Raw genomic sequence first — 25233 nt, forward strand, 5'->3', positions numbered from 1 at the left:
AACCTAAAAACATCCAAAACGGGCAATCGTTGGGGTGAATTACAATATTCACCCATGCGACCATTTAAAATAATGGTTTAGAAGATTGTTCAATGTTATGATATGATATTAAGTGAAAAAACCTGGTTACAAAGTTGACTGTAATACAATACCACTTTTAATAGTGGTTAATATATTCATACATAAAAAAGAAAAGGAAGGAAATTCAAAATGTTAACAGCAGTATCTCCAGGGCTCTCCTACACGGCTATTAAGTTCAAGGCTCTGGGTTTACTCTTGGGTCCATCACTTCTATGCAAATGACCTAACCTCTCTGTGCCTTAGTTTGCTTCACCTGTAAAATGGGAATAATAATAATAAATCTGTCATGGAAGTGTTGTGAAGATTAGATAGATAGATAGAGATTAGAACAATGTCTGACATTGAGTGAGTGCCCAATAAAAATTAGCTATTATCATTTTGGGGGTATGGGATTATGGAAGCTTTTATTCTTCTTGCTTATTTGTACTTTTGACAATTTTTACAATAGCCATACTTTTCCCCCTGTAATTGAAAACTAAAGATTGACGTCACCTAAAGCCAACACTTGAATAAGTCACGCCCTCTGTAGTCCAGAGGAGCTGTTGAGAACCGCCAGTCTGTAAGACACACCTAAAGAAAATCCATGCACTTGATAGATAACCTTACATGAACTGGCTTTGGTACCAGAAACCTTTGAGTTTGCTGGTCAGGGCAGCTAGGAGGCTAGAGGGAGGGTTGAGGACTGGACTAAGGAAGAGAAAAGACAGAGGCAGGGGCCCACCAAAGACATCCAGCCCCGGGTAGGTGGGAACCCTTTCTCTGACACCCTTGCGCCACTCTGGCCAACACTTGGAGCTCAGGGGAAGGGTCCAGCAGGAAACCACTGGTGGCTGGAATGGACACCCACAGGCTGGATCATTGCCAAGGCAATTTCTGTATTATAAGTTCCAATTATCATGCATACAAAATGCAGCTCTGAGAAAGTGCTCTCCACTAATAGGGAAAAAAAAACGGTTATTATAAACACCTATTTGAAAACCTCATTCTGTTTGGAAGCCTAGCAAACTCCTTCCCAACTAGGAAGCCTCAATTGGGCATCACCTCCTCTATGAAGCCCTCCTGATTTCTCCTTCCTCTATGCTTCCATTGGTCTAGGTCATTCCCTACTTAGGACATTCTGTCTTTTTTGCACTGATTATTTACTGGCTCGACTCTCTCCCTTTTAGTCTCTAAGTTCCTAGAGAGAAAGACCTGTACATATTTACCCTGAGCAAAGGATCTGGTACATAAAAGATTCCCCAAAGTGCCCACTGAAAACTGAATGACATTGGAAGAGCACAAGGTGGCATCTGGAGCCCAGGGCACTAGCTCTGCCCACATTGGGTGACCAAGAGCCAGTGGCTTAACTTCCTGAGGCTTCTGTTTTCTTATCGATAAAATGGAGGAAGAGTTGATAAGGTCCCTTCCGGTCCTGAAATTCTCTGATATTCCTCACTGAGGCCTCATTGGAAACAGTTCTCTGCTTCCCACTCTTTCCGGAGATGATTTTCTGCAACGTTAGGTGGGAGCAGATGGGGTGGGCGGGGAGCTGCTGCGAAGTTCAGAGGAGGAGAGCGCTGCAGGACTGGCCCAGCTCCCCCACACCCCGCCCGAAACCCTGACGGCCCAGGCCCACCTCCAGAGGGTTTGAGGGAACAATGACTCCCAAGCAGCATCCACAGCAAATAGAGCTCAGAGGGCTCTGGGTAATGTTTGAGCTGGGTTAAGGGGAAACATCAGGAAGAAGGAAAGGGGTGTGGAAGAGAGGTTCTCCCTGCAGGCTTCCACTGAAATCAAGGTCATGAGCCTATTTCCAGTTGTCTAGATGAGCCTGGTGGATTCTAGAGGGGATCCTGGCACTCAGTGGCTCCAAAGTCCTACCTGATTCTGAAAGGCCAGAATCTTGAGTCTGTGCATCTCAGAGTCAGAAAAAACCTGGATGTAGGGGAAGAAGAAGGGAAAACATCAGGATCGTAACAAGCAGCACCTCCTCAATACTGGTGTCATTTACTGAGCACTTACGCTGTGGCCAGCAATGCGTTAAGTGTTTACGTTCATTTCCCCCAATGAATCAGCTCAACCACTTTATGAAGTGGGAATTCACGCTGTCCCCACTTTACGGATGAAGAGATAGAGGCACAGAGCGTAAGACATCTGCTCCTGCTTACCCAACAAGTGGAGTGGCAGAGCCAGGTCTGGGCGGCAGAGAATGGGGGTCTGGCACCTTGCTCACGGTGGAGGGATGGGCACTATGCAGAAGAATGCTAAGTATGGGAGGGGGTGAAATGAGAAAAAAGTATCCACAACAGAAGGGAGGACACCAAAAGCCGGTTTCCTCTGCTCCATGGAGGAGGCCTAGCCCTAGACCCATCCTTCTCATTTTGGTTAACTCTATTAATCCTAAAAAGACCCTGAGAAACCACCCACAGAGGAAGAAGCTGAGGATGGGAGTGGAACTGAGATCCGCCCCGGGTCTCATCACTGTTGGTGGCAAAGCCAGAACTAAATTAAGGGTTTATCGTCCCTTGTGCTTTCTGACCCAGAGAGCTATATTTTAAAGTCAATGATTTGATTACCGGGTGGTATCATCCTATAGAATGTGGGAGTAAGTCAGGGCTGCTGGTTTAATTGGCAGAGCCCTCGTGATGGGTGCTTTCTGCCTCCATCAGCCAGGCTGCTTGCATGCTGTGTTTGCTTTTGCACCAGGCAGTTCTCTGGTAGGCCCATCATAATCCGCTGCAGGTCAGCGAAATTTGCACATGCCTTGAAAATGTTAATCGCGAGCCCTTTCTTGTCCAATCCCTTCTTCAAATGCACCATGGGCACTGTGCCCAGCACGGTCTTGCCAAGACCGGGTGCACATCTGGAGCTGTGTGATAATCGCTGTGCTGCACACCGTGGGCCGTAATGAAATTATAAACCCAGTTGCCTGATGAAATCACTGGGAGTGGAAACAATGCTTATGCTGGACAAACACAATCCCATTTCTACCTGTTCCCTGGCCTCTGAGCAGCTTTCAGCCCCAGCATTAGCTGTCCCATTTGCTACAACATGAAGAAGAAAGAAAGAAAGAAAGAAGAAGAAGAAAAAGAAGAAGAAGAAGAAGAAGAAGAAGAAGAAGAAGAAGAAGAAGAAGAAGAAGAAGAAGAAGGAGAAGAAGAAAAAGAAAGGAAGGAAGAAGGAAGGGCGGAGGAAGCCAGACTAGGAGCCTGGCCGAAAAGGTCATCCGCCCTTCCCAGCCTCCCAACCACCTGCATGCTTCTGGCCCACCTGCCCAAGCCGATGCTACTTCTGCAAGCAGCCCCTTGGTCTCTTTGGGGCATTGCACAGTACTAGCTGCAGCCATATTTACTATTAGACCACCAAAGAAGATAAATGCTCCTTGTCCCAAAGGAAGCCTAGGGTACAGGCTCAGCTGGGAGAAGGGGAGGGGCAGGACCCACTTCCGACCCAGCCCTTCTGAATGCGAGGGCCTCCTCTGCTGCCGGCAAGGCCTGGGTCTGAAACATCGATACGCTGTTGTGCCTGCTTTCCGACAGCCCTGGGGTGTGAACAGCCCCCAGGCCAGCTGGAACTCAGCTCTTGGCTTCCGAGGCCTGTCACATTGCCAAGTTGGCAGAACTTTCCCCAAGCAATGTGGTGTGGGCTCAGTACTAATTTAAGCCACGTGATCATCTCAGCGCTTTTTAAGGTGGGAGGGTTTGTGGGTTGGTGCTGGGATGAGGACAATTACTTGGCCAGAAGACAGGAAGTGACATCATATTAGCAGTGAGAAAGCCAGGCAGGGTCTGTCCTAAACGGGTCTGGCCCACTCCAGCCTCAGAGATGTGTCCTGAGCCTCCCTGGGGCCAGAGGGATGGGCAGCCCTGTGCTCTCAGCCCGTGCAACTCCGCACCATACTCACAATCGCACCTGCGTGCTGGGCCCCAGGGATGTCACACCAGAAGTAACAACATCAAGGTTCGGGGAGTGAATTCAGGGGGTGGGAGACCTGGAGCCAGGGAAGGGAGACAAGGAGACATTCAGCTAGCAGAATACCAGAAGAAAGCCAGTGCTACAAAGGACCCAAGAGAACATCTAGTCCAACCTTCTGGTAAGATGAAGCAGCAGCCCAGAGGGGACCAGTAACCTGTCTAAGGCACACAGTAATCAAAGGGCAAGACTAGAAGCCAGTTACCTGCCCCCCACTCCCTCGTAGAGCTCTTTCCACCCATCTCTGCTGCTGGTCTTCATAAGTGGGTGTGTCTACACATGACCCCCCACCAACCACCACACACACACACACACACACACACACACACACACACACACACACACACACACACACACACACACAGAGGAGCCTGTTTTTTACTAATCTCCCTCAAGCCCCTGAGTCCCAGTGGCCAAGTTGGCAGGTAGGGAGACCCCAGAGAAACCTGAGCTTGGCTGGAGAGCCCAGAGAGACATATATTCAGCAGTTAGCACCCAAACAGGCCAATAGCAGTCCCTGAGATATGGGGTGTCTCAGCCATCTATCCATCTTAAAACACCAGGGTGGGTTACAACCCACCCCATCAGCCACAGTGGCTACTTCTGGCCATGAATTGGCCAGATCACATGTGAATCTCAGGGAGCAGGCTGAAAAGTTTCCCCTCCTTGCCCATGAGATTCTCTACACATCCCTGACTGCAGCTGGGAGGGGCAGACCCCTGAGAATCCACTTCTGTGTAGGGCACAGATGTCAATTTCTCCAGGGTTTCAAGGGGGAGAACGCAAGGCAAGGGGGTAGGCAGTGCTTTCCGGAGAGGCTGGGGCTTTACCCCCAGCAGGGCTTGGGTAGCATGGGGAAAACTGAAGCACAGGATGAAGGAGAGCATGGAAAGGGGAAAGGCGCTGGCTCTGATGTTTCCTCTCACCCTGAAATATGTTTTGTTGACAGCCTTCTCTCTAACCGACCTGACACAGAAGTCTGGGAGCAAGGGTAACCCTTCCAGGCAGTGGTCTTTGGGTCCTTGTGGGGCTTGATGGAACAGGGCCTGAGCCCCAGAAACTTCTGTCAGGAGTCTGGCTTCCACGCCACCATCAGGGAGCAGGTGGGGAGAGAATGTCTCATCCTCAGACCCGTTTCCTATGGGTCCCTTGAAACTTCCTCATGGTTTATAAGTGCTGGAAAGAACAGCTTTCAGAGCCACCGTCTGCCAGACACTGGAGCCAACACAATCTGAGCAAACAAGTTGAGAAATGGGAGCTGCTGGTCTGGGACTAAGAAACAGAGGGAGAGGTAGGAGGTGGTCTATGCATGCTCACCTTGACCTTGATATAGGTGTAAAGTGGGGATAATAATAGACCTCACCTCCGAGGGGCACTGTGGATTTGTACAGTGTATGCATATGAAGACACAAGACTATAGAAACATTTTGTCTAAAGGTCACCTAGCTAGAAGGTAGTATTTTGGGGATTTGGACCTAAGACTTTTATGTCTTGAGACATGGAGCTCTGAACCATGTGATGCCCTCCCCTCTCCTTGAGTGTAGCTCGTACTATGGTAGTCTGTGTCCTCACTGGACTACAAGCAACTGGAGTGTCTGGACCGTATCCTTAACCCAGACCCAGCATTTAAGAGCAGCTCAGGGAGCGGAGGGGCATGACCCATGATAGCCGCTAATGGCGATGCTTCAGCTCAAGGCCTGGGAGACTGTGCTGAGATTCTGGCCAGAGGCCCTCAGTGTACAGATGTCAAGGTAGCTACTCTGCCCCTCTGGGTTCTGAGTTGTCAAGAGGGGAAGCCATTCTAGACAGAAATCCTCTAAGAAGAGAGTCAGACATCCATGGCAATGAGGGGATGCCAAGAGGCAGATGGCGGGATGGAAAATTCACTACAATTCTGGAGCAATTCGATAGCCAAGACTGTATTCCCACGGATAGTCAATGCAGACATGCTGAACGAGCGGCTGCCAGCCTTCCACAGGCCCCAGAATGTGCCAGGACCCCTGACACCCACTCTAAGAGGGAGACGAGCATAGCGATGGCTGCTAACTCCCTAGTAGGGTGCGTGTATGTCTGAGATTATTAATCAGGAGGTGTGATGTCTCCTCGACCATTCGGCTAAGATATGGAGGGGAGCCAGCCAAAAATGGGACACCCACTCCTGCTGACTCACGTGGGAATGAGTCAGGAAAATCCAGGTTGTTTCTCCAGAAGCCTTGAAGTCCTGGGCAAGAATTGAGGACTTGGGATGGAGACAGCATTTTCATCTTTTCTTCCAGGGGAATAAGAGCCCTTTGACTGCAAAGTCAGTGTGGTGTATTGTCACCGTGGTGTATTGGGTTAATGGAAAGGCGGGATTGGTTATAAGAAGCAGGACATCAAGGGAGCCTGGATATCCAAACAATCTTAAAACAACAAAGTTGGAAGTCTTATGCATCATGATTTCTGAACTTCCTACAAAGCTACAATAATCAAAACAGTTCAGTACTGACTTAAGAGCAGACATTTGGGTCAATGAGAAGAATAGTGAGCCCAGAAATAAGCCCTTGTGTATATGGTCAAGTGATATTTGACAAGGGTGCCAAAACCATTCAATGGGGATGGGACAGTCTTTACAACAAATGATGCTAGGAAAACTGGATCTCCACGTGCAAAAAAAAAAAAAAAAAACAACAACCCAAAATTGGACCTTTATTTCATTCCCTATACAAAAATTAACTAAAAATGGATCAATGGTTTAAACATAAGAGGTAGAAGTATAACACTTTTAGAAGAAAACATGGGACAAAATCTTCATGATATTGGGTATGGCGATGATGGTTGGATGTGACACCAAAAGCACAGGCAACAAAAGAAAAAATCATAAATTGGACTCATAAAAATTAAAAACTATTGTGCATCAACACAACTCATTTCAACAGAGGGAAAAGGCAACCCATGGAATGGGAGACAATATTTGTAAATCAAATCACACCAGCTAAGAAGTTAATATCCACAAATACATTCTGGATGGACCCCTACAATTCAACAATGAGAGCAAACAGCCCAATTTTAAAATAGGCAAAGGAATTGAATGGACATTTCTCCAAAGAAGATGTACAAATGACCCATAAGCACAAGAAGAGATGCCTGACGTCAGTAATCATGGTTATTATTTAAAAGACAACAACAACAACAGAAAATAAAGCATCGGTGAGTATGTAGAGAAACTGGAACCCTCATGCATTGTTAGTGGGAACGTGAAATGATGTCGCTACCGTAGAAAACAGTATGGCAGTTCCTCAAAAAGTTAAACATAGAGTTACTACCTGATCCAGTAATTCCACTGCTGGGTCTGTACCCAAAAGAAATGAAAGCAGGAATTTGAATAGCTATTTGTACACTAACATTCATAACGTTATTTATAATAGCCAAAAGATAGAAACAACCCCAATGTCCATCAACCGTTGAATGGGTAAATAAAACAGGGTCTAGGCATATAATGGACTATTATTCAGCCCTACAAAGAAATGAAGTTCCCACACATGCTGTGACATGGGTGGACCTTGAAGACATTATGCTAAAGTAAAATAAGCCAGTCACAAAAGAACAAATAGTCTATGATTCCACTTATATAAGATCCCTAAGGAGTCAAATTTATAGAGACAGAGGGTAGAGCAGAGGTTCCCTGGAGCTGGAGGAAATGGGAACAGGGAGTCATTATTTTATGCGGACAGCGTTTCAGTTGGGGAAGATGAAGAAGTTCCGGAGGTGGATGGTGGTGATGGTTGCACAGCATTGTGGATTTACTTAATGCCACTGAATTAGACATTTAAACATGGTTAAGAAAGTGAATTTTATATGTTTTACCACAATAATAATTTTAAAAAGAAGTAGGTTGATGGAGTCAGGGAGGCCTGTGCACTCTGTTCTGAGGAGCCCCCATCTGGAACACAGGGTTCTTGTCTAGGAGGTACATTCTTGGGGAGCCCTGGCAAACCAGAGCTGCTCAGCGAGGCAGGCTGGACATGTGCCCCGAGAGAAGCCAAGAGCAGCCTGTCTTCACACGGTTGAGGGGCAGACAGGAAAATGTACAGGCTGTTTGTCAGCAGAGGCCTGCAACAGACAAGCAGAGGAAGTGCCAGGGAGACCGTTTGGGGTTTAATTTCCCGCAGATCTTTCTGACAACCAGTGCCACTTAGCACTGGAACGGCTGGGTGATTGGGAGCTGTCCACCGCTCAAGAAAGGCTAGATTCAAACCAAGGCTGGAGAAGTAACCGGTGGGGATGTACGCTGTGAAAGGGATTCTTGTGACCGTAGGAGACTGGTCCTTCTGCCCTCGATGATCCCTAGCTGTGACCCCTCAGGCCCTGGTCTCTTAGGGGCCAGGCTGGTTGCCCTGCCCAGGGACAGGCAGAAAGCCTCTTCCAAGAATTAGGAGCCCTGCATTCTAGTGTCAGCTCCATCTGTGGTCGGCTGTTTGATGTTAGATGAATCACCACCTCTCTGAGCATCAGTTAACCCATCTGTGTAACCAACACCTGCCCGCCCTCCTTCACCTTGCCTCCCCCAGAGGTGTGCTAGGGATGGAGTGAAGCCAGGACTCATGAAGAGGAGAGCCCAGATATCTTACCAGCCTCCTCCGCTCCTCCGTATTTCTACTTTCCCTTCCTCACAGATCAGGGCTGGTACTGTTTCCCAGTGCTCAGTTTGCACGCCACTGGTGGTACGTGGGATGCTAACGGTGATACAGGAGGGTTATCTACCATTGTGCATTTGTTTTAATATGTGCTGATGTATACCTGATATTTATAGCCAATAACAGGGTTTTTTTTGTGATAATAATATCCACTTTCTTCTTAAACTGACTTACAAGACAATAGACAAGTTGCCAAAAGTGAGCTTAAGAAGAAGAATAAGAAAATAATAAAGGAAGTTGTTGTACTTGAATAAAGCAAAAATCTTGAAGATGGAATGTGAGTGGCTGGGGTTTGGAAACCTCCAGTGGTTGAGGGGACACAACAACCTGTCTCCCCTCACCCCAGTGACAGATCCCCAAGGCCTGGCAATCAGACACAGAGGAAACCAAAAGGTGAAATGTTTGGGTTGGCCCTGATGCCTGGTTTCCTTAGGGTGTCAGATGCAGAGATTTTTACCAACCAACTGAGAACCACTGAGAAACTGAACTTGTCTCTAGGATCTTCCAGCCACACAACTGTGAGTTGGCCGTCATCCACCCCCTTCTTTTGCAACCTCCTGTCCCTTTCCTTCCTCATGCCTACCTTTGCCAGAGTGGGATCCACAAAGGAAGAGGGTGGCCCTGACCAGGCATTCACCCCAACGGCTTAGGAAGATGTTGGGCACTTTCCCACATTTAAAGAGAACCCTAGAGAGGTAAAAGTAATCTCCATGGCAAAAGTCAGGCACTGTGCCATGCAGTGGAGGGTGACATTCTTGTCCAGGGCAGAAGTCCTAAAGCTCTGCAGCTCACTGACACCCACAGGTAGGGCAAGCTCCCCTCATGCCTGTGTCTTTAAGCCTGATATACGAGATCCCTTGTAGGGGAACCATCTAGAAACCTGATCAAGGTCCAGCCCGTCCACCCCTGCCACTACCTTCTGATCACCTCTGTCAAAGGGTCAGTCAGTCAGCCTAGAACACCTACCCTCCCTGAAGAGCAGGAATGAAAGAAGGTTCCAGCTAACTATCAGCCAGAACTTCAGGAGATGGTCCTGGGGGTGGGGAGGGGGGAGCAAGGCTATCCAACTAATGAACCACCATGTCTTGGAGGGTCGTGAAGGGGTGAAATATACACTTAAAATGTCCCCTTCTATTATTGCCCACATCCCATGTCTTAAAGTATTTTCATCTATCAAACTGCATGGATGAAGAAATAATTATCTTCCCCGTTTTGATCAGAGACGTTCTGCAGCAACCAAACATCAAGTTGGTATAATTCCAGGTGAAAAACAAAGAGAGTTAAACTCTTGTTTAACGAGGTGATCAGAAGACTTTAAGTCTCTTTAAGGGGATCAGTGAGTCCAAGATGGTACCTCCCTGTACCTCCCATTAAACTTTTGTTTAACGAGGTGATCAGAAGACTTTAAGTCTCTTTAAGGGGATGAGTGAGTCCAAGATGGTACCTCCCTACAGCCATGGCAAGCAGGGGTGTCGAGCAGTATTTAATGGCATAGAAACAAACATGCTCTAAAACAGGATGTACCAGCCCATTCTTTCAAACTATACATGCATGGAGAAGACTAGAAATGCATGGAGAAGACTAGAAATGAGTGCACAAAAATGTCACCAGTGATGTTTATCCAGGTGATAGAATTACAGGCATTCCGTTTTTATGTTTGCACGTGTCTCTGTTTTCTAAATTCTCTACAACGATCAAATTTGGCTTTTGTTAAGAAGAGAAAGATCAGGGCGCCTGGGTGGCTCAGTTGGTTAAGCGACTGCCTTCGGCTCAGGTCATGATCCTGGAGTCCCGGGATCGAGTCCCACATCGGGCTCCCTGCTCGGCGGGGAGTCTGCTTCTCCCTCTGACCCTCTTCCCTCTTGTGCTCTCTATCTCTCATTCTCTCTCTCTAATAAATAAATAAAATCTTTAAAAAAAAAAAAAAGAAGAGAAAGATCAATAACATATCCTTTTAAGAAAAGAAACAGTGATGTTGCAAGTTATGATGATGGGGGCCACAGAGGAACGAGGCAAGTTCAAGGTCAGCTAGAAGGTAGAAAGTCAGAGGTAGACAGAGAAAGGAGAGCTGAAGCCCAGTGGGACAAGGGATATGTTTCCTTCTGCCCAGCTGGGTTGCAAGAGAGGATGGGATTTGGAGACCACAGGGCACGTGTTGGATGGCCGAGTCTAAGGGGTGCGCCTCCCCTCTGTTGCTTTGTTGAGTGACCCTGGCAAAGGCACTTTCCCTGGCTACCAAATGCCTTTCCCTCCGATGGCCTATTACTCTCGGCAAGCAAGGTGTTGTGATGGTGGTACCCACATGTGATGTCTCCTCTTTTGGAAAGGCAAATATGTCCAATAATGAGGTAGGGTGAGGTCAGCACTTTAGGGGACAAAAGTGTGATAAAATAGCTCATGGGATATGGTGTGTGTTCTTCCATGATTTGTCCCCCTGCCTCCCGTGGAGCTAAAATGACTGAATTTAAGGCCTCTGATGCACTTGAAATTAGTTGTTTCCCTCCTCATAAAATTAGGAAGAGATGGGGATGGCTTGATGGCGCCCTGGAAGCAGTGAGTTCTGATTCTTATCCTCCACGCCCTGGCCATAGCTCCCCTTCCTTTGGGCATCAGTAGAACGGCAAAGAAACAGGATGGCAGGGACAGCTCCTTTGACCTCAGAGAGGACGCTCGGCGGGTACCTATCAGCGAGAGTTGTCGAAAACACAGGACATGCTGAGAACTGCCCCCACCCCTCAGTCATGCGTCCGGTCCTCTCGCTTTCCCCTTCCCTTGAACCCCCAGAGCACATAAGCTGGCTCTTGGGAAAGCCACGTGGAGAGATGGGGCTTCAGCCGGGCCCTAGCCAACAGGAGGACCCTGGAGGAGTGGCAAAGGGGACAGGGGACTGGCCAGAGCAAGAGAGAGGCACGGGCCAGCCTGGGGCAGGGAGGGATGGCGGGCAGGCCGGCCTCGGCACTGACCTCGGGGAGCGTCCATGGGGTCAAAGCTGGCTAGCAGGTCACGGCACCGCTGGCGGTCACCTTCTACCGTGCTCAGCCAGCTGTTGCAGTTGAAGTAGTAACGGAGGTGAGGCCGCTTCATGTCGGTGACAATCACACGATCCAGGTACCAGCTGGCATTCAGGCCCGTGTCGTCGTGCTCGATCCTGGGGCGGAAGCAGACACCCACACGTCATTGGCAGAACGGAGACAACACCCCTTCCACACTGGAATACCCAAATGTTCACTCCAAAGAGGGGTTCCATCATTTTGTTCTTGTGGTTGCTTTACCCCTCGAACCTCAACTTCCTCATCTGCAAAATGGGAATACCCTGCAAGGTAGAGGTGCTTATTAATGAGTGTTACATGGTTACATCACTGGCAAGGTAATAACGCCTGCCACAGAAAATCCGGGATTGCCTAGGCTTGCGGCAGGACCATCTTGAGCTTCCCTTCCCTCTCTGGCCTCCAGACCCCCAGACCTACGCCCCCAGATACTCACCTTAGTCCCACCACCCAGATTGATGCCCCCTGGCCGTCTAGACTGACGTGGCCCCGTGGAAATATCACACGAGCTGCATGTGTGAGCCATGTACGTAAGCTTAGATTTTCTAGTAGCCACATTAAAAAAGAAGAAAAAGGACCGGGGAAGTTCATCTTAATAATGTATTCTATTTCATCCATTTATCACTTCAACACCTAACCATGTGAAAATTTACTAATGAGATATTTGACATTCTTTTCTTTTACTAAATTTTCAAAAAGCTAGTGTGTTTATATATGCCTACAGTGCATCTCAATTTGGACCAGCCACATTTCAAGTGCTCAGTAGCCACACGTGGCCAGGGTCCATCGTATCCGGCAGCACAGATCCTCACTCTTCAAAAATCTGGCCTCCCAAATTTCCCCCACTTCCTACAGTCCCCCTCAGGCTTTGGCAGGCCCAGTTTTTCCTCTGAGGTCAGTGTCTCCTCCGACCTTGACCTCTGGATGGCCTCACTTTGCACCAAGCGTCTCCTCCCTGCTCGTTGCAGTGAGGCCCTATCTTTGCTATTTGTGGGACAAACACAAACTCAAGGCAGCACATTCCAGACGGACTGATGGTGTACACGAGGATGCACGTCTCTGCCTGTCAGAGAGCCCAGCGCAGTAGGACCTCAGAGTAATAGTTGCCTTTCCCCACACCAACACCCTCTCCCGACCCTCCCCTTCCCTGTTCGTCACACAGCCAGTGCCAGGGCCCTCCTGTGTCCCTTACTTCCCCAGGAAAGTTCATGGTCTTATACTTTCTAGTGGGAGGAAGACAAATCAGGACTGAACTGAGGAAGCACTTGACCCCCATCCAGGCCCTAGCCTGGGTGCAAGCAGACCACAGATGACCTTGACATCCTGACAAATGGGCGTGAACTTGAATGGGCATGGGTAGTCGGGAGGGAGGGGGCACAGGGAGGGCAACTGAAGGCTCTTCCTTGGCAACCAGGCTGATAGAGTTCTCCTTCCCCACATGCTCACACCAACGCCCCCAGAGGGCAACAAGAGGCGTCCTGCAACGTGACCTGGCATCTCTAACCCGTGCTGAGTGCCTGCTACTATCTAAGCACTAACTCACTGAGTCCTCACTACCTCGTTACTACAAGTGAGGGAAGTGGGGCTTAGAGAGGAATTGTCTGAAGTCCCACAGCTAGCAAATGGCGGGCCAGACATTTGAACCACAGTGATCCGGACTCAGAATTGGCTCCTGACCACTGTGTTCGTGCCTCTCAGAGCTGATTTCCCCAGTTTGTGAGACAGCGTCTCAAACTGTCTTAACCCAAAGAAGTGAATCTCTAATGGGCGAGTTTGGGGTGGGTGGGAAAGATTTGGGCCTTCAATCACCCCTCAAATGACATCAGGGAATAATCAACACCCAGAAAGTGTCAGTAGTGACGTCAGTCCCTAATCTACTGGCCTTCTTCTCACTCCCTCCCTGGTCAGGGGCCAGATTCCTACCTGATTTTGTAGATGAGGCCCACATTGTTGGTTCTCACCCGGAACACGTCGACGTTGGCTTTCTCAAAGGCAGATTCACTCCTACAATGAACGTGTGCACAGTTAGCACAGATTTGCACTTGGCTCACAAGCCCGGGAGGAGAGCCAAGGGCTGGCAACCCCCTTCTTCCTCCACCGTCCCAGTCTCGGGAGGTGCTACGAGTCACTGCTCCCATTCTAAGAATCCTTTCCAACAGAGGGCAAGGTTGGTTAGTATTCACTCCTTGCTTTCACAGTCAAGTTGTCCTGTGATGCTTGCCATGTGTCACTAGGACAAGTATGGTGGGCAATATTAGCCCCATTTTACAAACAGGGACTCTGCTAGCTGGTAGCAGAGCTGGGACCAGAACCTGGATCTCCAAAGTCATGACCCAACGGGCTCTGGTTGCTCTGAGCTGGGACAGTGGAGGAAGAAGGCAGGCACAGTGAATGCCATGGTGCTCTTGGGTCTGCAGGCCCCCGGGCCTCTCCTCACTTGCCTTGCTCTTGCTGGAGGAAATTGTAATGGCAGCCCCAAGCGGATGCAGACCTTGGGTTGTGGTCCACGGTCCTGCCATTCCAACAAGGAAGGAAACATTCAACCCAAACCAGCAACCAAGGGAGTGGGGCGGTGAGGGAATACATATCTGGCATTACACAGATGGTGTGAACAGAAGCAAGTACACCTGAGATGTTCCTCAACGAGCTGCCCAGGTGAGTCCAAACTCAGGAGCATCCTAGATTCCATCAGCTTAGACACAGGAGGGCAGGAGCAGCCTCACCACAGAGTCCTCCGGGAGCAGAAGCTGGAATCTCGTGTGGACATCGGCTGCGTCCTCTGTGTGGGCTGGGACGCTGCCAGTGGAGCCTGCTTACAGCTCTTCCTGCCCCCACAGTGAAGCCGGAGAGCTGTGGACGTCCCCCCGGGCCCCCAGCTGGGGCTCCCAGCACCAGCACACAGCCCCCAGGAAAAGAAAAGTGTGAAACACACATGCCTATTTATTGGCCATTACTGTGTTTCCAAATAAAGAGGGAAGTGAAGAACCTTCTCTCTAAGGCAACAAGGCTCCCACTCTCTCAGCCACAGAAGGCTTGTAAGGTTCTACGGACTCGGAAGCTGTGGTCCTGCAAACAGGCCCACTTTAGCAAAGAGTCTGTCCTCAGAAGTCTCCTGAAGGTGGGCGCATCATGAGGCATGAGGCCTCAGGCCTTCCTAAAGCAGGCAGAGCTCATGAAGTCAGGTGATAAGCATACACAGAGGCAGCCTTGTCAGGGGACAAGTTGAGGTCTGGGCACAGAGGGTGAGGAGGAGAAAGTGCTAGAAATTTCTGGATTTTTGTTCGAGTGAAAGGACCCATTTGCAGGCTTGCTGCACATACCTGTCAGAACCTCACTTCCAACAGTGAATAATGACACAGCCCGTGTTTTGTTACATGGTGTGCCATGGTGTGGAAAACACATGAACATCGATTCTGTGCCTTGGGATTGTGTGAATGGGAAAGAAGTGAATAGGAGGTATTTTCTGTTTCAACATGAGATAAGGAAATACATTTTTAGAAGAGACAAAATCTCTATATCTCTACATCGACCTAGGAAAGAGTGGCCCTGGGAAGCTGTGTGGAAGAATATCATGCAGCCGTCAAAAACTCCTGTTATAAAAGAAGAGTTAATAGAACAGACACAGGCTTATGATATAGGCTTAAAAGAAAAAGCAGATTAAAAATAGAATGTGTGAACAGAACGACCAACACAACAGGATGCCAACTGCATTTAAAAACAATGGAGTGGAAGGATTTATCCAAAAATATCGTGTCTAGATGGTAAGACTATTATGAAATGTTGGTTATTTATTCTTGTCTGTATACATTTCTTTTAAGTTTTCTGAAGGGAACGCATCTTGATTTGCAATCACAAACACAGCGCAGTCCCGTTTCCGCAGCCCCCGCTCCCCACGGCCTGCAGCTGCCTGGCGTGAATCCTCGGGGACGGGTTTGAGGATGGTCAGGCTTAATCTGCTGCGGGGCCTGGAATTTGGGAAACAGCCAATGCTGATGAGCAGGGGGAAGGGGGGCGATTTGGAGGGAAAGCAGCTGGTGTCCTGAGGAGCCTCTGACCACAGCCCCTTCTGGAGAAGCTCTGACAGCTGCCTTTAACCTTCAGAAAGGCCCTGTGCCCTTGACCAGGTGGCACGTGCATTCGGACGTCCCAGTGTGTTTGTTAATAGTTGACCATGGCGCTTTACTGTCCCTCGGACAACAAATGTTAGAAAGCGAGGTGGAAGGAGGGAGACCAGGAGAGAGAGGTCTACCACGATGGGCAGAGGGTCTCCGGACCCCAGCGGAGTGTTCCAGGGTATCACAGGATGTGGAGCAATTGTCCGCAGAGCTCATGCGATGGGGCCCAACATCTCCCTGGCAGGGCCTCTCTCCAGAGGAAGGAAGGGAGGGACTACAGAGACAGACCTACCCGGACTCTCTTCTTGCAGAGGGGGGCCAGGATAATCCCAAAGAAGCCCCAACTGCCACCCACCAGGTCAGATTCTGAAATGCCCACCTCTGGGAAGTCAGAAGGCAATATCGGTTGGTTTCAGAGAACTGACTGGAGGCAAGAGAGAAGTACCAAAGGACAGAGGATCCCCCGGCAAAGGAAACATGAGAAATGCAGACTTCTTCACGTTCCCTTGTGGGGGAATGTGGCTGCCCCGTGGCTCCTGGCCGCTCAGCAAATGAAGGCTAATACAGTCAGCAGCCCCCTGCCTGCCCGGGGCCTGCCCATTCAGCGGGGACCCCTACCCAGGAGAGCCTGTGAAGGCCGCACAGGGCATTTTAGCTGCCAACCTGGCAGAGCTAGCGGGCTAAAATGCCAGGCGTTCTCCGACACTCAGACGGTGAATTCTCAACAGGAGAACCACGTTCCAGAAGATGCATGAGATCCCATCCTTTTGCCATATTCTGAACATGTGACCCAGTGCTGGGGGTGGTCCTGGGTAACAGGGAAGGGCACCCAGAACATGGGGCCTTCCCCTGGGAGCCATGGCTGTTGACATTCACATGGTGTGGGGTCGGGGTGGAGGTCAGCTGACAGGGGATCCAAGTGAACGTGCCACTCTCTTTGCTGCCTAACAGAGGACCCCGTGTGTACTGAGGAGTCAGACACCGGACCACGAGGGTCAGAACAGTCAGCATGTTAACATCAGGCACCAGACAATTGCAGCAGAATTATTTTGTATTGGGAAATAAACATTCTGAAAGGCCAGGTGGGAGGCAGGTGAAGTCCAGGGGCACAGGAGAAAAGGCAGAAGACAGGGCGGGAACAGAGAGAGGAGAGAGAATAGAGAGGGCGTGGGAGACGCAGGAGAGGAAGGTGGAGTGAGGGGGCGTGGCCACACGCCCTGGAGAAAGCAGCCAGGGAGAAATTCCAGGGTAGGCAGGGGCTTAATCTTCAGACGTCAGAATCTGTCTAAGATTCCATTTCAAGTCGTTTGCATTGCTGTGCTGGGAACTCGCTCTGGTGTCCTGAGTATCAGGGAAGTCTATACACTCAAAACACCCTGTAGCCTCTGTGTGTGTGTGCGCGCGCGTGTGTGTAAAGCAAGGAAAAGGAGCTGGGTGCCAGCTGACACACGAGTTGGCTTTGGGGTGAGGTAGGGCCTCGAGGAGGGAACAGCAGCCCACAGCGAAATGAGAAATTGGGAGCCAGACCCCAGGGCAGGGGTGGGGGCGAAGGGTGGGCTGGAACGCCTGCCTCTAAATGTCACAGCAAGGCGACCTCTGCGGCCCTCAGCGTCTGGGTTCCTCGAGCAGCCCGGAATTCCTTGGAAAGCGGTGTTCCCCTCCCAGGCCCAAGGTCTCCACCTTGAACTGAAAGCATCTTAGGTGGCGAGGGTTGTGTCTTTGCAATTCTCTCTGCAGACACTTCCTCAGGTCTCACAGCGGCCAAGTTAATCTTTCTTGGCCATGTTGTAAGTCGGGCCTCTGCTGATCAGCTTGTAAGCAAGGCCTTCTAAAGCCCGGTCCTCCCCTCCTGGCTCCGTGCCGCCACTGTGTGTCTGCAAGCTGATCCCTGGGGTCTCAAGTACCCTCCCCCTGCTCCTCTCTCATCTGAGTCTCTTTCACTACCCGAGGCCCAGATCACCTGCCCTTCCCTGCAAAGTCCCGTTCTGGCCGCCCTGACAACGCAGCACTTACGGGGCTCTGACTGTTTGCAAGCACCTGGGAGAGGGGCCGGAGGGATGAAGCCGACCTCCCCTCACCGTCCACTCCACCTGGCATCCCTCTGCACATCATGTCCCCAGCCTCCCAGGACAGACAGCGGGGGCTACAAAATGAGCCCCACCTCTGAACCCTCCTGCTCCCCCTGGGCTCCTGCAGAGCCCTCCAGGCCAGGCCGACCGGGGTCCGGGCCAGACCTGTGCCCTTGCTGCCCAACCCGGAGCACGACACAGGTACGGAGAGACCTGCTGAGTCATGGGGCGGCGGCCGGGGGGGGGGGGTTGCTGATTTCTGTCCGTGGAGCTGGCGTTGAGATGTTGGCTGACGTGTGACACGTGGGGACCTCCTGACCCTGTCCCTCTCTCTGCCATGATGCAGTCTTCCCTTCTGCCCCTGGAATTCACGCCCCTGGGAAGGGGGACTCAGTGACAAACCTGCCTACTGGCTTATGAAGGGTGACTCTGGGACCTTCCCGAGAGGCTGTTTTGACAAATGGAAACAGTGGGGGGGGGGGGGGGGAAGAGCGAGGGTACTAGGTGCAAGAAAGTAGGAAAAACAGTGAGGAACCACCTTGAAAGGAGAAAACGGTTCTTTTTGTTTAAGAGAGGCAGGCGGGGGACTCCAGTAACCACCCAGGCTGATTTCCCAGAGCCTAGTGGCTTCTCCCTAGAGTAGTGCTCTCTGGGGAGGTCTCATGGCAGAGGATGGGCATTTCATGTCTTCTCTTTACCGTGCCCACATCACTGGAGAGAAAGACTTCCGCAAGCCAGTCACTCTGCAGGGTAAGCAGTACAAGAAGGCGGGTACCCTGTTCTGCGGAAATGGACAAAATTGGACGTTACGCCGGCCTCGATGAGGCCACTTTTAGGCCACAGCCCACGCTCAGGGCAAACCTAGGGGCAGGGCCGGGTCAGTCTGCGAAGCACAGAGTTTGTGGATGTCCTGGCCTGGGGGCCCCACCGCTCCACAGCCTCCCCTACCACACCCTGACCCCCACCCCACAGGTCGCAGCCTGGAGGCTCAGGAGGCCTGGAGGGGAAGCTCCCGCACACCCTCCGGGCCACAGGGCCCGTGCTCGAGGAAAATGTCCACATCCCCTGGGGTTTGAGGACCAGCTTTACCATCTAGAAGCTCTATGACTCAGAGCTCATCTCCCCTCCTCTCGAGGCCTCAGTTTCCCCATGAATGAGTTGAAATAAATTTAGTGGATTTTCACATTTTTCTTGGCTATAGGACTCTTGGTGCAAATAAAATCCGACTCAGAAAGTCGGTGGGCAAGACAACCATAAATCGAGCTACTGTGGAGGAAGGAAGGATGGGGGCACAGTGGGCTCAGAATCGGCTGACCTATCCCCAGTTCTGTTCAGCACAGATCGCAAACCAGCTGTCTACAACAGTGCTCTAGCCCCTAGACAGCTCTGGAATTGTAGGACCCTGCTAACGTGTCCCCATGTTTTGCTCTGGGTATATCTGTGTGCACTCGTGTGTGGTCAGGGGAGAGGATCAAAATGAAGAGGCAGCAGCCCCTGTTGTTAATGGATTACAAATGACACGGAGGACACAAAGCGTACACGCAAACACACACACAGAGCACATCTACACAAACACACATGCACAAGTACACACACAAGAAGTCCATGTGGCGGACTCGAGCATGCATTAGCTGGCAGGCAGGTGCTGTGTGATGGTGAGCCCTAGGAGAGACACGGGCGCAGAGCATTCTAAACTCCTGGCTCCTTTGAATGCATGATTTTGTCTCCTCCTCTCAACCGCCCTGTGGTTTTTGTAAAAGGGGATCAGATCACTCCCAGATGCTAGATGAGGAAGCCAAGGCCTTGGATGCAAAGAGATTTGGCCAAAGTGACATGGCAACTATGTGGTAAAGCTGGACCCAGACCCAGGGTTCCTGGTCCTGAGTGTCTTCTCCCACAGCAAGGGACAGCTAATATGATTCTTGGGAATTCTGAGATCCAAAGTGGGCATTACTTCGCACGAACACCAACAGGAAGGTTGACGGGAGATCACTGGGAAGGACCCAGTTGACATGTGGTCTGTCGTTAGCAGAGGCCCCATGCCACTTAATATGCATGTGGACACACGGGTCTTCTCCCTGGGTTCCAGAACTGCATCAGTCCCAACTAGTGGCCCACAGTCCCACCAAGGCCAAGTTGGTACTCACTTGCTGGTGAGATGGAGCTTGGGAGAGAGCCCATTCTCTCCAAAAAGGGTGATGAAAACATTGGCATCTGTCCCTGCACCACGAACATCCCCCGTGGCTGTGACCACCTCATACACTGGAGGAGAAAAGAAGACAGATCACAGGCTTATCAGAAAACCCAGGATCCTACATGGGCTTGGAGAAGCCAGAGCTCCTGTCAGCTCCGCAGGGGATACCCAGCCAAAAGGTCTCTATACACCCCTGCTACAGCCCATAAACCTCTGAGGCAGGGTCAGACCCACACCCAGTTCTGCTGTAAGACCAAACCTATTTAATGGTGCACGCTCATTTTACAGGTGAGGAACCTGTAGGATGGGAGGGGCGGGTCACACAGCACCCAGTGTCATCACTGGAGCCCAGCCCAGGGCCTCGGGACACCTAGTCCGTGATCTTTGCAGCACAGCATCCAGATGCCTCCTAGACCTGGCCTTCAGAGCCTGCCCCTGCTCTCACCCTCCTCTCTATGAATGCAGTTGCATTGCCAGCCCTCACCTCCCCTGACCTTCTGAGCACTACCATTGCTGGCCCAGGATGAGCTATCCCAGAGCTGAGTGATGCAGAGAGCTTCGCCAGGGCTCCTTTCTTGACAGGGGCACTGATATCCGCTCTTTGGTTCCTAGAAGCCTCTACTGTTTGCTATTAATGCCTTTTCTTTGGAAATCCCTGGTTCTGATGAAGATCCTAATCAAGGCACTGCGAGACAAGAGAGGAAGCAGTATGTTTGCACAACTCCTTGTCTCTTGTGATAAGCAAATCCTTAATTCTTCATAGTCTACACTACAGCGGTGCCTGATCTGTAGACAAGCCCTGGATTCCTCCCTGGGACAACTCCAGACCTAAAGTGTTGCCCACATGGCTTTGCACGTACACAGGGGCATTTCCAAACTGTCCACAGAAGAATGAGAAGCATGGTGGAAATTCCAGGACCACATCACATGAGAAAGGACACAGAGGTCTGGAGATGTGTGGTTTGGAGGAAAGGAGAGTCCGGGGTGTGAGAGGGATGAGGAAGCTGCCTCAAAGGGCACACAGCTCCTTCTTAAATAGCACATTGGCCATAAAAAAATTGATAAATTGGACTTATTGAAATGAAGCCCATTATCTGAATGAAAAGGCAAGTCACAAACTAGAAGATATTTGGAATGCATATATCTAACAAAGGACTCATGCTCAGAAGATGTAAAGAATTCACACAAATCAGTAAGGAAAACAGATACCACACTATTTTTTTAATGGGCAGCAAATTGTTTAAAGATAAACACACACTTACCATAACATCCAGACATTCCATTTTTAGGTATTTATCCAAGGGGAATAAAAACATGTCTACACAAAGACCTACATACAAATGTTCATAGCAACTCTATTCATAATAACTCTAAACTGGAAACAACCTAAAAATCCAAGCACAGATGAATGGATAAATAAGTTGTGGTATATCCATACAATGGAATACTACTCAGCAACAAAAAGGAATGAACTACCCTCATATGTGATATAGATGAATCTCAAGCAGGTTATGCTGAGCAAAAGAAGTCAGACACAAACCCTATGCACTGTAATGTTATTTACATGAAGCTTTAGAAAAGACTGATCTATTTTAACAGAAAGCAGAACATGGTTGCCCTGGAGTTGGAAGCAGAGGGAACTGACTAAGGAGGGGCACAGGGAACTTTGGGGGATAATTTAAATGCTTTATATATAGATTGTGCTAATGGTTATACAGATGTATACATATTTCAATGCCTGTCAAACGGCACATTTAAAATAGGTGCATTTTATTATGAGGTAATTATATTTCAATAAAATTGTATTTCAATAAAATTGGAAAATGGGCAAAAGACTTAAACAGGCATGTCCTAGGAGAGGATACCCAAGTGGTCACTAAGCATATGGAAGAGTGCTCAGCATCATTATTCATCAGGGAAATGCAAATTGAAATTACAATGAGATACTACCATATACCCACCAGGATGACTAAAACTAAAAAGACCGACAATACTAAGTGTTGACAAAAATGTGGAGCTACTGGCACTCTCACACATTGCTGGTGGGAGTGTAAATTGGTTCAAGCACCAGGAGCTAAACATATGCCCATTCTATGACTCAGCAATTCTACTTCTAATTATAAATCCCAAAGAAATGAGTGCACGTGTCCATCAAAAGATGTGTACAAGATTCGTAGCAGCTTTATGCATAATAGCTAAAAACCAGAAATAACCCAAATGCCCACCAGCAATAGAATGGTTAAATAAATGATGTATTTATAAAATACAATAGTACCCAAAAAAGAACAAACTATATAGCAAGTCACAACATGGGTAAATCTCTCAGAATGTTGAGTGAAAGAGGAGCTAGACACAAATATGTGTATACTGTATGGTTTTGTTTATCTGAAGTTCAAGAATGGAAAAATCTAATCTATACTGATAGAACGGGGAGAGCTGTTACCTTTGGGAAGGAGAGTGAAGGAACTTTCTGAAGGCTGGAAAAGTTCTGTGTCCTGATCTGAATGGTAATTCCACAAGCATGCACATACATGAAAAGTCATCAGGTGGTACCTTTATGAAAGTTTTGTACTGTGTATATATTACTCCTTGATTTAAAAATTTTAATTAAAAACTCCGTTCAGATAGCTGAAGAACTATCTTGTGGAGGACAAATGTCCTGTGGAAAACATAAGATTCTGTTTGGCTCCAGAGGGGAGGGCCCCAAAGAGCACTGATCAGCACAAAGAATTATCAAGGGCACCACGGTGTGGCTCCTAGCACAGACCCTGGCAAGCAGGAAGAGCACAATAAATAATTACCTGGGAGAATGAACGAGAAAATGAATGAATGAATCAGTCAGTGAAATGAATGTAGATTATGGAGCTAAACTGACCAATATTTGAATCCCAATTCTATCATTACTGCTTATGTGATTTCAACCAAATTCCCCACGGAACCTCAATTTCCTCATCTCTGTAGCAGGAATAATCTCTTCCTTGAAGGATTATGAGAAGGATTAAATCAGATAAAACAAAATTTTCAGTGCTCATTCTCATTGACTCAAGCATTTCTACTTCTGGGAACTTATCTTACAGACACTCTTCCACAGTCAGATGAAAGATACATATTCCTTAAGTGGTAGACTGCCAGCATCATCACCATCTCATCATCACCTTCATGGTCATCATCATCATCATCATCATCACCTTCATGGTCATTGTCAGTGTCATCACCATCATCACCTTCATGGTCATCGTCCTCTCCATCGCCAACATCAACAGCATCATCATCATGCTTGCCATTATCCCCATTAACAATATTCTTGGGGAGGCTGCCTTGGGATACCATACCCCTACAGATGCTGGCAACCCCTGTCTGAGATGCACAAGACGAGAGTGTCCCAGGGCTGGAAGCTTGTGCAGGATGGCCTCTGAGGTCCCTTGTATCTCACATTCTGATATGAATCACTCTCTTCCCCTCAGGGCCCCGTCTTAGCCAGGAAAGAGACCAATGCACTGGGCTCAGCCTTCCCTCAGGGCACTGAGGGAGCCACTCTGCTCCCTCCGGCTGTTTGTGAACTCCAGTGTAGCCTGGAGGTGGCCTGAGGAACAGAGAGGGAAACCTAGGCTTTCTTCTTTTCCTTCTTCTTCTTCCCCATCACACTCACCCCGGTAATGCAAGAACCCAGAGCTCAACGGGAGCAGGAAACATGTTGTTCTAGAGAGTAGTAGTGACACCGCGGGGTTGGTGTGTGACTACCGCATCTTCCACATTTACTGCCAGTGTCCTGCCCTGTCTGGAGAGCCTGTGGGCCCACGTCTCTGAGAAATGTCAGCGTGGCACTCACCTCGATTTACTCTTCTCCAAGTGTTTTCACCACAGTCAAGAGCAAGCACCAACCAGACCAGCTAGATTCAAATTCTGAGTCTGCTACTTACGAGCTTTGTGATCTTGGGCAAGTTACTTAGCTTCACCATGCCTCAGTTTCCTCATCTGAGAAAGAAGACTAGAATGCAACCTACACCTTGGGTGGTTGTGAAGGTTACATTGATTAAGACAAGCGGAGAGCTTCTCCATGAACCTAGCACCCCGAGGGTCATTCTGTGTGGCAGCACTGAGAGGTGAAGTGGGGACTTGCCTTGGGAGAGGGTATTTGAAATTCTTGTTCTCTCTCCCACTTGTGACTTTGCTCAAGTCACTGAAGTTCCAGGGCCTCAGTCCTTAACCTGTGAAATGGGACTAATCACATCTGCCTCGACTGTTCTCAGGAATCTTCAAGATCAAATGTGAGCATGGAAGTAAAAAAGGCTTCACAAAGGGTAAAAAGAAGAGCAAACATGTGAGGGACCAGATGGTCACACTGGAGCCCGCAGAGCCCCTGAACAGAAGTGGACAGGGTAGTGGCTACCAAGAGGTTGAGGATGCACTCCCCGGCAACCATGTGTGCTAGGGAGACCACCCCGGAAGCTGAGAGTACTTGTCGAGGGTGCTGCACGCACATTCAGCCACAGACCTCTTCCCACTAACTGGTCTGAGTTTGGGGTGCCTGCACCGGGGGAAGGCAGCAATGCCTCACTTGTCCCAGGCCTGCCTTGTGCCAGCCCTCACCTCCACTCCGAGAGGCACCCAGGACACTGTGCCAGGAAAGGGACCCCCGCTGAACCACTGCGTCCATGTGGTGACCACCTTCTCTGAGCCTGGGTCTGTGCTGGGAGCTGGGTGAGGAGAGAGGACAAATAAAGCAAGGCTCCACCTTCATGGGGGGCAGGGTGGCTGAGGCTCAAGAAGCTACAAGCCCAACAACACCAGGCTTATGTGAAGCAATGGAACAATGAAGAAGTGAATATAGGCAAGGAACTCATGTTGAACTGGAATTAAGGAAGGCTCCGTGGAAGAGGGGGCCCTGAGCTGGGCTTTCAAAGTTAAGATAAGAAGAGGGAGAACAAGCTCATGGGCAGGCACAGGACAGGTGTTCAATAGATATCTGGTGACTGAATGGATGAATGGGTGAATGAATGAATAGATGGATGGATGGAGGGATAGATGGACAAATGAATGAATGAATGGATGAATGGGTGAATGAATGAATGAGTGAATGAATGGATGGATGGATGGATG

General features: G+C 49.4%; 1 protein-coding gene across 2 annotated transcripts in view; it reads right to left on the reverse strand.

Annotated features, from left to right (window-relative positions):
• Positions 1 to 25233, reverse strand: part of LOXHD1 (lipoxygenase homology domains 1) — a 150034-nt gene that overhangs the window by 123810 nt on the left and 991 nt on the right. For both annotated transcript variants that reach the window (XM_027576484.2, XM_035723929.1), the window contains exons 2-4: positions 20087 to 20201; positions 13679 to 13759; positions 11672 to 11856 (exon numbers count right to left, since the gene is read on the reverse strand). In XM_027576484.2, the coding sequence (XP_027432285.2) occupies positions 11672 to 11856; positions 13679 to 13759; positions 20087 to 20201 (381 nt within the window). The remainder of the gene's footprint in view (positions 1 to 11671; positions 11857 to 13678; positions 13760 to 20086; positions 20202 to 25233) is intronic.

This window comes from Zalophus californianus, chromosome 14 (assembly GCF_009762305.2).
Source record: "Zalophus californianus isolate mZalCal1 chromosome 14, mZalCal1.pri.v2, whole genome shotgun sequence".
Lineage (NCBI taxonomy): Eukaryota > Metazoa > Chordata > Mammalia > Carnivora > Otariidae > Zalophus > Zalophus californianus.